Source organism: Malania oleifera, chromosome 10, assembly GCF_029873635.1.
Source record: "Malania oleifera isolate guangnan ecotype guangnan chromosome 10, ASM2987363v1, whole genome shotgun sequence".
Taxonomy (NCBI): Eukaryota; Viridiplantae; Streptophyta; class Magnoliopsida; order Santalales; family Ximeniaceae; genus Malania; species Malania oleifera.
The window spans coordinates 89936616-89950376 of record NC_080426.1 but is presented as its reverse complement, the minus strand read 5'-3'; the positions used below and the strand labels follow the sequence as shown (position 1 = coordinate 89950376).

General features: G+C 38.9%; 1 protein-coding gene across 1 annotated transcript; it reads left to right on the top strand.

The window, feature by feature from the left end:
• The first annotated feature begins 794 nt into the window (after nt 1–794).
• On the top strand, nt 795–7673 carry LOC131166004 (protein POLYCHOME-like). The gene is made up of 3 exons (XM_058124214.1): nt 795–1103; nt 1260–1476; nt 6847–7673. The coding sequence occupies exons 2-3, from the start codon at nt 1339–1341 to the stop codon at nt 7231–7233; spliced, it is 525 nt and encodes a 174-aa protein (XP_057980197.1). The 5' UTR covers nt 795–1103; nt 1260–1338; the 3' UTR covers nt 7234–7673.
• The last annotated feature ends 6088 nt before the right edge of the window (nt 7674–13761 follow it).

Sequence of the window (13761 nt, the reverse complement as noted above, 5' to 3'; positions counted from 1 at the left end):
CTAAGTCTTCATGTCGTATAGTTTCAATGCTTTGTCCGAACTTTAACCAATTCTTCAATATGCTTCATATCCCTAATGACTTGTAACTTTAAGTTCAAACTTTATTTAAGCTCTTTCAAGTAGATTCACTTTACTTTGTACACAGCTTAACTCCTGAAATTTAACTTGAAAGCATATTAAGTAACCTTAATTTGTTATCATCAAAACAAGATTCAACCTTGTTAGGCCAACATGGCTATGTGTGCCGTGAAGACGGCCTCCTTCTCCTTTCTTTCCTTTGCTGCGCCCCCACTCTCTATTGTGTCTTGCCTCTCCTTTTCTAAACCAAAAACAACCCTAATAAAACCCTAAAAATCCCCTTTTCTCTATGTTGCCTGCAGCCCCAACCTCTAATTTGCATGGGCTGGATGGCCCATGCAAGTCTTTTGTGCATACCCAATTTTATCCTTGAAAAGAAAGGCTCGGTAAAAAAAATAAAGTGAGCTTAATTCCTGAAAATAGACGGATCCAGACTTAAATTTAAATAAAAATGACTCAACTAAAAATAAATGAAAGTGACTCAAGTAAGGGACCCCATTTATAAAAATAAGGGACCCAATTAAAAAAAAAATAAAGAACTTAATTTTAAAATTAAAAGAACCCAATTTTAAAATTAAAAATCTCAATTTTAAAATTAAAAGGACTCAATTTTAAAATTAAAGGAACTCAATTTTAAAGATTTAGGACTCAATCGAATTTTTCAAAAACGATCTTCCAATTCTCGGGATATATGGCCGGCTTCTTATTTCGAAAGTATGTTGAGAAAAACCTAATTAAAATTGGGGTTTGAAATTATTTTTGTTTGAGAGTGATTCAATATAATAATAAGAAGTTGCTTCTTGGAAAAGTCTTTTCGCTGTCAAGCCTTTCTCTTATTCGGTCGGGCAAGAATCCATCCCGGGGGAAATTTAAATTTGGTGCCTCAACGGGATTTCTTGAGCAGGGGATGGTCGCAGCGTAGACATACCTCGGTGAATAAGATGCACAAACTGTGAGGCCGCCTCTTGACTGATCAGACTTTTAGTGTTTTCCATGTCGCCGACGCCGAACAATATTGTTCAAAGGTTGTATGATTTTTTTCACCTTTTCTTTTTGATTGTACGGTTCGTGTTTTATATTTTGTTTGAGTCGTTTCTATTCGTACTCTGTTTTGGATTTTATATTGTAAATCTGATTTCGGCTAGGGTTTAATATTGATTTCCTCTGTTGTCCCCTTTCAGTTTAATCTTGATGACTTGACTAGGAACGTCTGGATTATTTTTCTGCACGTTGCTTCTGTAGTTGTATGTTATCTTTGTAATGACGCACGGGCGAGCGGGTTATGGAGGGACTGGTGGTGGTTCATCCAGCCGGCGAGAAAGGAGTAATTCGACGAACAGCGTGTTGCCTTCTTGGTACCCAAGAACACCTCTCCGAGACATTACAGCTATCGTGCGGGTATATTTCACCTTCTTTATCGCTTGCTTTTGTATGATTGAACATTTTATGGTTAATCTTTTTTTTTTTTTTTTTTTTTTTTTTTTTATCCGTAAAGGTAAATATATTCCTCAAAATAGTATGTACAAGTACGCTGGGCATCCCCAGGCTTCACATCTAACACAATCATTCATGAAAGGAAAACTCCTAAATACAATCTAACCTGGTCGTACGCAGGGGCAAACCAGCCAGTCAAACAATCATATTACATTCCAGGGAAATGAATTTACATCAAAAGTATATAACTCTGCATCTCAACTCCTCAGCTCCTGGAGATATGGGAAGTTCTCATAAACAGTTCTATATATATGCATCTGAATATATTTTATAATAGCTTCAATCGGCGTGTCCTTTCCTTCAAATTTTTCCATGTTTCTGAAATGCCAGATTCCATAGACAGTTGAGGCCAAACAGGCTCTTTTTGCCACAGTTTGAAATCCAGATCCTCTAACTTCCTTATGGAGCCATTTGAATGCTGCTTTCAACGATGTCATGGCACACTTCCATCCAAGCCAGCCCCTTAAGGAGTTCCACACCTCTGCACAAGCCTTGCATTTGAAAAATAGACGATCCACTGTCTCCAATTCAGAATTGCAAAGAACACAGGTCTTGTCCTTAGCTTCACCCGAGAGCTTGTCACTTGTTAGGAGCTTATTCTTAGCACTTACCATAGAATGAAATAATGAATGAATGCTTGTGAATACAACCCATTTTCCAGATCAAAGATTGCCAAGGTCTTATGATTCCCTTAGTTCTCCAAAACTGATAAGCTTCCGAACAAGAAAACTGATCTCCTGAAGTCCACAATCCGAGCTGCTGTTTAGCATCTCCACATTGTTGCATCAGTAAATTTTTTATCTCCACCATTTTCTTGACTAAGGGTGAGTCATCATGCCTCATCGAAGCATCCCATACACTCCCCCCCTTTGAGGTAAACCTGATTCATCCATTTCGACCATAGGGAATCTTTTTTCATATGGATGTTCCATAATGTTTTTGTAAGCAAGGTTCTGTTCCAAGTTTTCAAGTCGAACACACCCAGCCCACCTTCTTTCTTTGGAAGACACACCTCTTTCCATGCCACCAGTGGCTTAGATCTACCTCCCCACAGGAAGACCCTGCACAATCTAACCACATGGTTTAAGACTGCCACAGGAATTGGAAAAATCGAGAGTCAGAAGCATTCTGTTCCTTGTACCACCAAATTGATTAATTTTAATTTTCCTGAATAATTCAGTGTTTTTACTGGCCATGAACCAATAATATTATCAATTCTTGCAATCAAAGGATAGTAATGGGTAACATTAAATCTAGTAGAAGCTAATTGGATACCCAAATACCGAAGAGGAAAACTTCCTTCGGTGAAACTAGTTAGGCTTCTAATACTGTCCAACTCATAGCCACCCAAACCAGCTGTATATATGTTTGACTTCGAGGGATTAGCTTTCAGCTCTGAGCAACTCGAGAACCTCTCCAAACAGTCCATCAGCTTTTTAACTGACTAATGGTCCCCTCTGGAAAAGCCATATGGGTACTAGTTAGGCTTCTAATACTGTCCAACTCATAGCCACCCAAACCAGCTGTATATATGTTTGACTTCGAGGGATTAGCTTTCAGCTCTGAGCAACTCGAGAACCTCTCCAAACAGTCCATCAGCTTTTTAACTGACCAATAGTCCCCTCTGGAAAAGCCATATGGGTTATTCCTTACACTGGGGGTGAAAATTAAATTCATCATCTTCCTCCAGAGACCTCATCATTCTTGAAAGATATTCCATATATATGACAAAAAGGATTGGGGACAAAGGATCCCCTTGTCTCAACCCCTGTTTCCCTTCAAAGAATCCATGAAGGCAGCCATTTAACGAAATAGAAAAGGAAGTTGAGGACACACATTCCATTATCCATTTCACCATTCTATCAGCAAAATTCTAGCTTTTTCAACATCTCCTCCAGAAAATTCCATGAAAGGGAATCATAAGCTTTCTTTAAGTCAATCTTTAGCATGCATCTAGGTGATATTCTCTTTCTAGCATATTTACAAACCAACTCTTGAACCAAGCAGATGTTTTTGATCATACTTCTTTGCCTCACAAAGGCTGACTGAGCTGGGTTCACAAGTTTCTCCAGAACTGGGTTGATCCTGCTTGGATTAATCTTAGAAATAATCTTGTATATCATATTGTAACAAGATATAGGTCTGTAGTCATGAACTGAATTCACATGTTGTGATTTGGCAATTACAGCAATGGCAGTGTGAATAGTTTGCTTAAGTAACCCGCCCTTCAAGAAGAATTCCTTCATTGCAGCCACAACATCACCACCCACTGTATCCCAAGCCATTTTAAAAAAAAATTGCAGTGTACCCATCCAGCCCAGGGGACTATACTAAAAAGTGCTTTCTTAATTTCTTCATCAGAAATCTCCTTAACCATCATAGCAGCTTCATAATCACTCAATATCTGGCCTCTAGCAATTATCTCAGTATCAATAGGAGCACAAACAGACTCAGTACCCAGCAGTTTTTTATAAAAGCTCAGAAATTCTTCAGCTACTTGATTCATAGAGTTTGTAAGCTCCCCACCCTCTTTTTTCTCAATTTAGAAATATGGATCCTGGCCGTATGTCTTTTCATCAGAGCATGGAAAAACTTGGAACTCCTGTCACTATTATTTAAGAATTTAATTTTAGCTTGCTGGGACAGGAAGCTTCCGTTGGTTTTATCAAGTTTTTCTGCAGTCCCTTTTTTTCGCCATCTCATTCTGTAATTCCACATTCCCAGGATCATTGTGTAGGTTCTGTTGGGCTATTTTTAGCCCTATCTGCTCTAGCAGTTATGTGGAGTGTGTGGCATTGAGCATCTTTAGTGGACCTTTGAAGGCTTTGAGCTTCATCACTAGCCTGAACATATTAAAGCTGTGCACTTCAATATTCCACGAGTTACTAACCACATCTTGAAACATGGAATGCTGTCCCCACATCGTAAAGAATATAAAATGTCTTCTACCCAAATCATCCTCTTCAAGCATGGTCGCCATACAAGAAGCATGATCAGAGTAGATTCCAGGAAGTTGAAATAGGGCCAGTGCACCCATCCCATCACAAAGCCATGCCCTGTGTACTACTGCCCTATCTAGTTTGCACCATGTCCTCCCATTGGTCCATGTGAGGAAGCTCCCACTAGAATTCAAATCACACAACCCACATTTAATAAAACAGTCAGCCATGTCCATTGTTTCATAGGCTGTGACCACATTCCCATTCTTTTTCTCATCTGGGTATAGCACATTGTTGAAATCCCCCATCAGCATCCATGGTCCATAGCAGGACTTAGCAATACCACATATATGTTGCCAAAGAGATATTCTAGCAACAACAGTGTGAAATCCATATACAAAGCTGGTAAAAAAACTCCTGTTTGATATTTGACAGCAAATAGCAGTGTATTATTTGAGGACTGCTCTCTAACACCTGAATACTCACCTTTTGAGGGTTCCATACTACTACAATTCTTCCAGCACCATGGTCATCAAAGTTGTTAGTCTGACACCAGCTGGCTAGCTTTTTCTTCATAAAATCCTCCAGTTTATTGGGAATAAGTTTAGTTTCCAATAAACCCATCACATCTACCTTCTTCTTCTTAATGAGGTCTATCACCCCATTATGTTTTAGGGGTTTGTTGAAACCCCTGATATTCCAGCTAACGATCTTCATTTTGTTTTAGAAGGGGGTTTTAGCCCCTTACTAAAAACCAATAGATTGAATTGAGAACCCTTCCCTTTCTTCTTCTTCTTCTTCCCTGATATGAATTCTTCAACTTTCTCTTTTCCTTTATCCTTTTTCTTCAATTGAACTTCTTGGGGAATTTTGTCCATTTCTTTATCAGCCTCAGCTTTATTTTCACTCCCCAACGTGCCCCCAACACAAGCTATCTCAGCCTGTTTGTCATTCTGTGTCATAGCTGCTTCTTTCCCAATCTGTTGTAAATCTTTAATTTTATTGGATGAAGACGGAGTCGAGTTCGTTTTATGTTTTGGCGTACCACCTAATTTTGAATCGCATTGTTCTTTTAGCATTCCTGAACTATTGTGTATGCTTCTGAAGCATTTATTCGTTAATCAAGATCTTAAAATTGGTAAAAGATACTTTTGAGTGCTGATCAAAGTGTGCCAACACCCCTTTCTTCCTTAGTTGATCAATTGTAGTTTAATTTTTTCCTCATTTGAAGTGCTTTAGTTGAATGGTGGTTCAGTCTTTTGTGTCCACGCCATATATGTGTGGTTTAATTAACTTATTACACCTTTGGTTGGTGGGAATGTAAAAGAATTGAATTTATCACAGATTTCTTGCTGTTTTCCAGTCAAAATTTTTGTTTCATTCATTCCCAGCCCATTCTATACCATTAACTAAACATGATGTTAATTACTTGTGTTCAGTTTCTCTCTCTCTTTCTTCTTCTTCTTCTTCTTCGTTGTTTTTTTTTTTTTTTTCACATTCTGCCTATTTTTGCCTGCGGAGAAACACAATTCTGAAAAGTGAATCCCAATTCCTACACTGTTTTTGATTATTTTGAACATGAGAAAACAAAAGATTCTTGCTGAAGTTGGATTCAACTATGTGGCTTGGTACTTGTTTTGGGAAATCGGAGAAAAATTGGTCATAAGATTCAAAAGTTTCCCCTTCTAATCTCCTCAGTATTTTGCAGCAGTTATAACAGATAAAATCTACTTGAATCAATTTGCTGTTTGCTCAAATCTTGGGAAGAATCATGCTAGACCAATTTCATATGGATTCAATGACCAGAATCAGCTAACAGAATCACTACAGCTTATAGTTATAGTCAAATTTTGATTATGTTCCTTGCATTCTTCTTTTCATATTTGAGTTGACACATTGTTGTGGATAATTTAGTTATCATTCCCTTGTCAGCATTATCACATTTACATTCATTGTGTAGTATAGTTTAGTATCTCATTTTTATTATGTTATGATTTTCCAGTCATTGGGCAGTTGCTGCAGTTTGGCTTCTACATCCTGTCAGCGGTGATCAATATTTTTAGGCTTTTAAAACAAGTGAATCTGTTGGTTTGGATTGAGCCATGGGTGTCCTCTTCCTGTTATTTTCAGTGCTAAATTTTTCCTTAATAAAAGATAACGGCGTCTATTCTGTAGTATCTCACTGCATTTTCCATTTGAAGTTAATAGTGAAATAGAGTAAATGGGATGCTGTTGTGTTTATGCCTCATTAGCTCTTTACTTCCAGTGGTCATTTGCTTGGATTTTGAAGGAGCGTATTTTTTGTTGAATCTAATTTGAATATATTTTTTAATAGGCCATTGAAAGGAGAAGAGCTCATCAAGGAGAAATAGAAGACCAACAAATTAAGAATCTGATGCCTCAGGGCCAAAATATTCTTGGATCTTCTGCTCTCATATCAAGTCCTCATCTCAAGAACAATATTTCTATGATCTCTCCATGTCCTAGTGCTGGAAAGAAGCTTGGTACACTGTCTGTTGGTAAAATCCCAAAAACCTTGCTTAGTGTCATGGGTCAAACTGCTGGAGTATCAGAGTTTGTCACACCTCAAAATGAACTCCTGAGCTCAATTGACACGGTAGGGGAAGAAGTAATGGAGGAATTGCAGGAACTTGAGAGAACCCCAAGTGCTAAGAAGGCAGACAAGGAAAAAAGAATGCGCACTTTGATGTCAATGCGCTGATTGCAAAGATGGTTATGTTGTTCAAAGCAATCAAGATTGAGAGAACTCAAATAGAAAGGAATAACAACTAACCTGCGCAGTAAGGTTGATAATCTTCTGATGATTTTCTTGTTTGAGACTCAAGATGGTGGAAGATCACTTTGTGTGTGGACCAATATTCTTGTTCTCCGAATACTTCTTTAGATGTTAAAATCTAGTTTTTGTCTTGGTTAGGATCCGTAGACACTTTTGTTTGTAAATATCAAACTGCTAAAAGCCTTGGTGTGGGATTATAGGCACATTTGTTTCTACTTAAGGCCTTGAGATAGTACTAGTAGAGCAGGCAGTGTTTTGAGCCAATGTATAGAAATGTTGCATTTGAATATTCCTTTTACAAATTTTTCTAACTCATGTACCTATTTTTTACCAAGCACAATAAGAAAATTTTGCATTGCACTTTCTTTCCTCTTTGTTCAGTCTTATATTTGTCATGATTACTGTTTGAAATATCAACTAAGAAAATTTTACATTGCACAATGTAATGAGCATTGTTCCAGTAGCAGTTTATAGTCGTTCCTTCCATTTCAAGTCACCTTTTTTGGGATTATGCTGGAAATCGGTATTGACGTGAAATATGAGATGCTTGGTCCTCTTGTAGACTGATGAAATTAATAACTTTAATTTTTTAGCTGTTTGTTTGTAGACTGATGAAATTAATGGCTTTACAATCTTTTGGGGTTGCATCTCATCTGGAACATGGATTTGTATTTAGTCAGTGCAGTACAAATGGCCTGCAGGCTGCAGATGTTAAATTCATTTCAAGTGCGCTGGAAAACAAAACAGATTTTTTCTTTCAATGAAAGAAGTTCAATTCAGTAAAAGATTTTGGTTTGATAAAAGAAGGTAAATTAGTGTATTAATCTTCAGCTGAGTGCAGATTTTTGTTTTCTATGATCTTACAAAGTAGAATCAAAGGCTAATGCATGAAATTGATTTTTCCCGCTTGAATCAAGAATTCTAATGAGAAAGAAAAGTTAGCACTCTCTATATAAAACATTGTTAAAGAACAAAATTTTATGTACAACATGAACAATTATTTTTTTCTTTTTGTGTTTTTGTTTTTAAACTTGGCACTCTGTTCGAACTTGGAAGACATGAATAAAAAAAAGGAAGAAAAAAATAAAATAATTCTCCTCTTCTTGTTTGGTAAGCAAGGAAAAAGGAGAGAGAAAACAAAATTTATAACAAATTAATTAGTACGAGTTTTTTTTTTTTTTTAACCTTACCATTAATCATTGATTTTTCTTAATTTTTTAATTATATTTGATTTATACTAGTTTTCAAGACCACAATATCAACCACTCACTCTCTCTTGAAGAGAGAATTTTTAGATTCTTCTTTTCCCCTTTAATGGATAAGAATCCAAATAGTGAATTACAGCATATAGGCTTTGGGCTATCTGAATGCATACTTCGTAAAATGGTTCATGCATGTTTGTTGCTTAAGATAATGAGACTTGGTACCTAATTCTAAATTCTAATAAGTACTATTTTTATTGGAAATTTCAATTGACAAATCAGGACCCTTTACCATTCTGAGACCTTAATAAGATTCTCTCATTTAACAACACATTAGGAAGGGCATATCGTAGTCTTAAAGTAAAAGGCTAAGGGCGAGGTTCAAATAAGGAAAGGTTTTTTTATTATCCTTAAATGCATTTTATTATGTGCACTCGTGTTTATGGCATATAATTGAGCCTTATATATATATATATTGATTATATAGGAACTCCAGCCACCAACAAGCCCTTTGGACCTTCTAGTGCGGCACCAAACCTACGAATTAGCGTCTTACCCTAGGTCTCACTGATCAGGTAAAGTCCGGAATACGGACACGGCTTTCATGCATCAGTTGAACGTTCGACCAACCTAACCCTCGGGACATATCTTCATTACCATCCACAATCCCCGCTGACTCATAGAAAACTCTCACCATCCACAGTCCCCGCTGGCTCATAGAGTGAAGTCTTACCATCCACGGTCCCCGCTGACTTATAGAGTAAATTCTCACTATCCACAGGTACCGCTGACTCTGTGAGTGTATCTACCTAGAATTGAACTCTCGATGCTCCTTCTTACGCGCTGATGCCTTTCCACCGCGCCATGCTCATAGGGGTAATTGAGCTTTATATTTATTCTATAATCAAGGGAAGAAGAATTTCATTTCTCTTTTTTCTTATATATTTTACAAGCTTAAAATTAAAACTAAAATTTGACCATAAATTACTGAATTGATATTCCTTCCTTCAACATTTGTTTGTTAACTTTATAAAAAAAAATGTCTACAACTCATATAATATATTTTTTTCTAAATAGAAATTATCAATAACCACAAAAAAAAAAAAAAAAAATGGTATACCATATACACGCATTGATCGATCTAATGGATCTGTCATCTATTGGTACACAGTCGTAATTGAATTCTACATCTTCAAATAATATAAATAAATGTTACAAAAATTTAATATAAATTTATTCCCTCATTTGTCTTATTCTACACAATTCAAAATTTTAGAATTTTCAAGTTTCAACAACTTCCATTTCTTATCATGCTTCCCTAAATGCATTTCCCTAGTCGCTGATACAACAAATTTGTGTATCAATGATACACCCAATCCTGCCCCATGCTCCGAAAAACTGTTAACGAGGCTTGCTCTAGCCGTTGGTCTTCATGACCTCGTAAAATCATAGCACTACCCTCATCAGTCATCACCATCTCCAAAATCTCTATGTTTAATCTTTAAACCCTAACCCTAACCCTAACTCTACTCATGCCCATAACAATAATCTCCATTTAGAACTCACTGATTCTTAGCCTCGCCGGATCTTACTCAATCTCTCTGCGGGACAAATGAACAAATGGAGGTTTCTTAGGAATGAGAGTATTTCATCACGATTCTATCTTAAATCGGTGGGTTTGATTGGGAACATTAGCGGGATTTGATTGAGGTGAGGTGCTACGAGCCGAGACAAAGGAAGGTTGGGGAGTCTGAGCAAATGACAAGAAAGGAGAAGTGGCTCGAGAGGGAGGCTATGAGCAGACGACTAGAGGGGAGAAGGGACTTGGGTGGAAGGTTCCGAGCCGACGACCTGAGGGGAGAAGGGGCTCGGACAAAATGACTGGTTGTAGGGGAGGTTGGACAGATGGTGCTGAGTTGGGGGCGTCAGAAGAGGCCGAACAGAGTGAGCCCATGGGCAGGCCGGCCATTCGCAGGTTGGCTCTTCACAGCTCGAGTCGTCGTGGGCCAAGGCGTGGATCATGTGGCAGCTGGGCTGGGTGCTGGGCCGAACTCCCTTAACAGCTCATTGTTATCTTACGTGTGAAGGGGCCAACTGTGGTAGACCGCAGGGGAGTATTCCAGAGTAGTTAGTTAGAATTTGCTATGTATAAAGCTAAGGGTCAATGGGAATAAGGGGGGAAGAAAAATTGGGAATCTGTTTTGTTTCTTTGCTTCTTTTGGAGAGTGGCTCTCTCGAGCTAGCCAACCTGTAACTTCATTTCTATTTTTATTGCATTTAGTATTCATTCATTCATTCCATTTTCTTATTGAAATTCATCCATTCATTTCATTCATTCCATTTTCTTATTGAAATTCATCCAATCATCTAGCTCACACTAGGAGATTCATTACAATTGGTATCAGAGCCAAACTCCTATCACCATGGGAGAGGGAACTTGCATAAATCAGATTTTGGAATCCATTACTGCACGTCATATCACTATTACTCAACAGTTGGAAGCTCTTTCTGAGAGTGTGAAGCAACTCGGCAAGCAGAATGTCAACCAAGAAAGCCCAGGAGGGACATTTGGCAATGATTTCAAACATCAACACTATGAGGGCTACAATGGGGAGCAACACAATACAGAGAGAGCATACCCTTGGCTCCAGCTGCAGCTGACTCTGATATGTCATCCAAAAAGGTGACTGAAATGGGTGGATGTAATGGTAAGAGAAATTTGCATCAACAAAAACCCAGTTGCAGTCCCAGACTCACTCAACTGATCAAGAAGGGATTGAGTATGTCCAATCTAGTAAGAAAGTGTCTAGATCCAGTGTTTCTGTGCACGCGCAACAAGAAAAGAGCTCCTCCTCCTCCTCCTCCTCCAAGAAGGCTGCTGAAATTAAGCCCTACAACAAAGATTTAGTCCTTCAAGCAAACTACAAATTTGTTGTGTTTGACCCTGGAGACTATACACTTGAATCAATGGATCGATAATATGTTGTAGTGGGATGATGATACTCTAGAGTCACACCATCCATCTCAAGCAGATTGGATTCGTCACTATGTGGAGCAATAGGAAGAGGATGAATCTAAAATGTGGAAAGATAATGCAGTCAGTGTGGGTTCTGACGAGCAAGCCATTTCCGTGGCTGAGAGAGTTGCTCATGAGTGCTGTGAACCTTCACCTAGTTTGGATGGTTCTCTTGTTGGTTATCGAGTTCGTCTTGATAGTGTAAGGAATGAGAAAAAGAAGCTTCTATTATGCACAACAAGCATTTTTATGAGAAAAATTGCAGCTGACAACAACTTGCCTGGTGTTACTCATGTCATTGTTGATGAAGTGCATGATCGGTCTCTTTTGGGTGATTCTCTGCTTATTGTTTTGAAGAATTTGGTTGAGAAACAATCTGCTGATGGCACTCAGAAGTGGAAAATTATCCTTATGTCAGCAACAGCCGATTCAAACTTATTTTCAAGATATTTTGGTCATTGCCTAGTTGTTACTGCTCAAGGCCGAACACATCTTGTTACCACAAACTTCCTGGAGAATACATATCAAAGCCTTAACTACAATCTTGCTTCAGATTCTCTTGCATCTATACCAAAAAAGTCATTTATGAAAGCAAAGCTTCCAAAAGGTCCTATGAGCCACCAGAGGGGGGGTGGGGGGGAGAAAACTTTCATCTTATCTGCTTAGGATGATGAATCTCTGCTCTATGACGATTATATTAATCCATCCTATATTCCTGAGAATTATCAATCATTCAGTGAGCATACTTGTCTTAATTTGAAAATATTGAATGAAGATGTGATTGATTATGATCTTCTTGAAGACTTGGTTTGCCATATTGATGAAATTGATGCCGAAGGTGCCATACTCATATTTTTTCCTGGAGTCTCAGAAATTAATATGTTGCTTGATAGACTGACTGCTGCATATCAATTTGTTGGGGCATATTCTGATTGGATTCTTCCTTTACCGTCATCCATAGCTGTTGCAGATGAGAAAAAAGTGTTTCTACGAACCCCTCATGACATACAAAAGGTTATAATTGCAACTAATATTGCAAAGACTAGCATAACAATGGATGAGATGGGTTTTATCTCCTCGAATTTCACTTACAATAACCTCATGGGTCTCTACACACAGGCTGGCATGTTTGAGAAAATTCCTAACGTGCTATTAGGGATGAAGGAGAATGGATTCTCTCCCAATAATTTTAGCTACAAAATTTGTAGTAACTCGTATGGGACAGAATTTGATATTGAGAACATGGAGAAACTTTTATAAGAAATGGATAGTGAACTTGACATCTCCATGGATTGGAGCACTTCCACCATGGTGGCCAATTTCTACATTAAAACAGATATTAATGTGAAAGCAATTGCAGCCTTGAAGAAAGCTGAGGATGAAGAAGAGAAGGTGGCTTCACTATTATCTGAGCTCCAGTTCGAAGAGGTCAAAGCAGGGGAAGTTTTGAAGAGAGCTTCTGTTGAAGTTGTTGAGGGATAGAAGAAGGAGGATGCGTGGAAGTGGTATCATAAGTGGAAGGAGAAGTTTACTCACCTTATGGGCAAGGTGCTCAAAAGGGGAGGATATTGCTACGAGCTGAGACAGAGGAAGGTCAGGGAGTCCAAGCAAACGACCAGAGAGGAGAAGTGGCTCGGGCGGGAGGCTATAAGCGGACGACCAGAGGGGAGAAGGGACTTGGGTGGAAGGTTCCGAGCCGATGACCTGAGAGGAGAAGGGGCTCGGAAGGATGACGCGTCGCGAAGGGGCTCGGACGGAACAGTTGGTCGCAGGGGAGCTCGAACAGAGGGCTTGAGGGGCTCGGACGAAACGGCTGGTTGCAGGGGAGCTCAGACAGATGGTGCTGAGTTGGGGGCATTTGAAGAGGTTGAACAGAGTGAGCGCATGGGCAGGCCGGCCATTCGCAGGTCGGCTCTTTGCAGCTTGAGTCGTTGTGGGCCAAGGCATGGATCACGTGGCAGCTAGGCTGGGTGCTGGGCCGAACTCCCTTAACGGCTCATTGTTATCTTACGTGTGAAGGGGCCAACTGTAGTAGATCGCAAGGGAGTATTCCAGAGTAGTTAGTTAGAGTTTGCTACGTATAAAGCTAATGGTCAGCGGGAATAAGGGGAGGGGGGGGGGGAGAAAAATTGGGAATCTGTTTTGTTTCTTTGTTTCTTTTGGAGAGTGGCTCTCTCGAACCAGCCAACCTGTAACTTCATTTCCATTTTTATTGCATTCAGTATTCATTCATTC

Coding starts and splice junctions, on each gene's coding strand:
- LOC131166004 (XM_058124214.1), top strand. CDS start 1,339: ATGACGCACGGGCGAGCGGGTTATGGAGGGACTGGTGGTGGTTCATCC. Junction 1,477..6,846: donor ACATTACAGCTATCGTGCGG/GTATATTTCACC, acceptor ATTTTTTAATAG/GCCATTGAAAGGAGAAGAGC.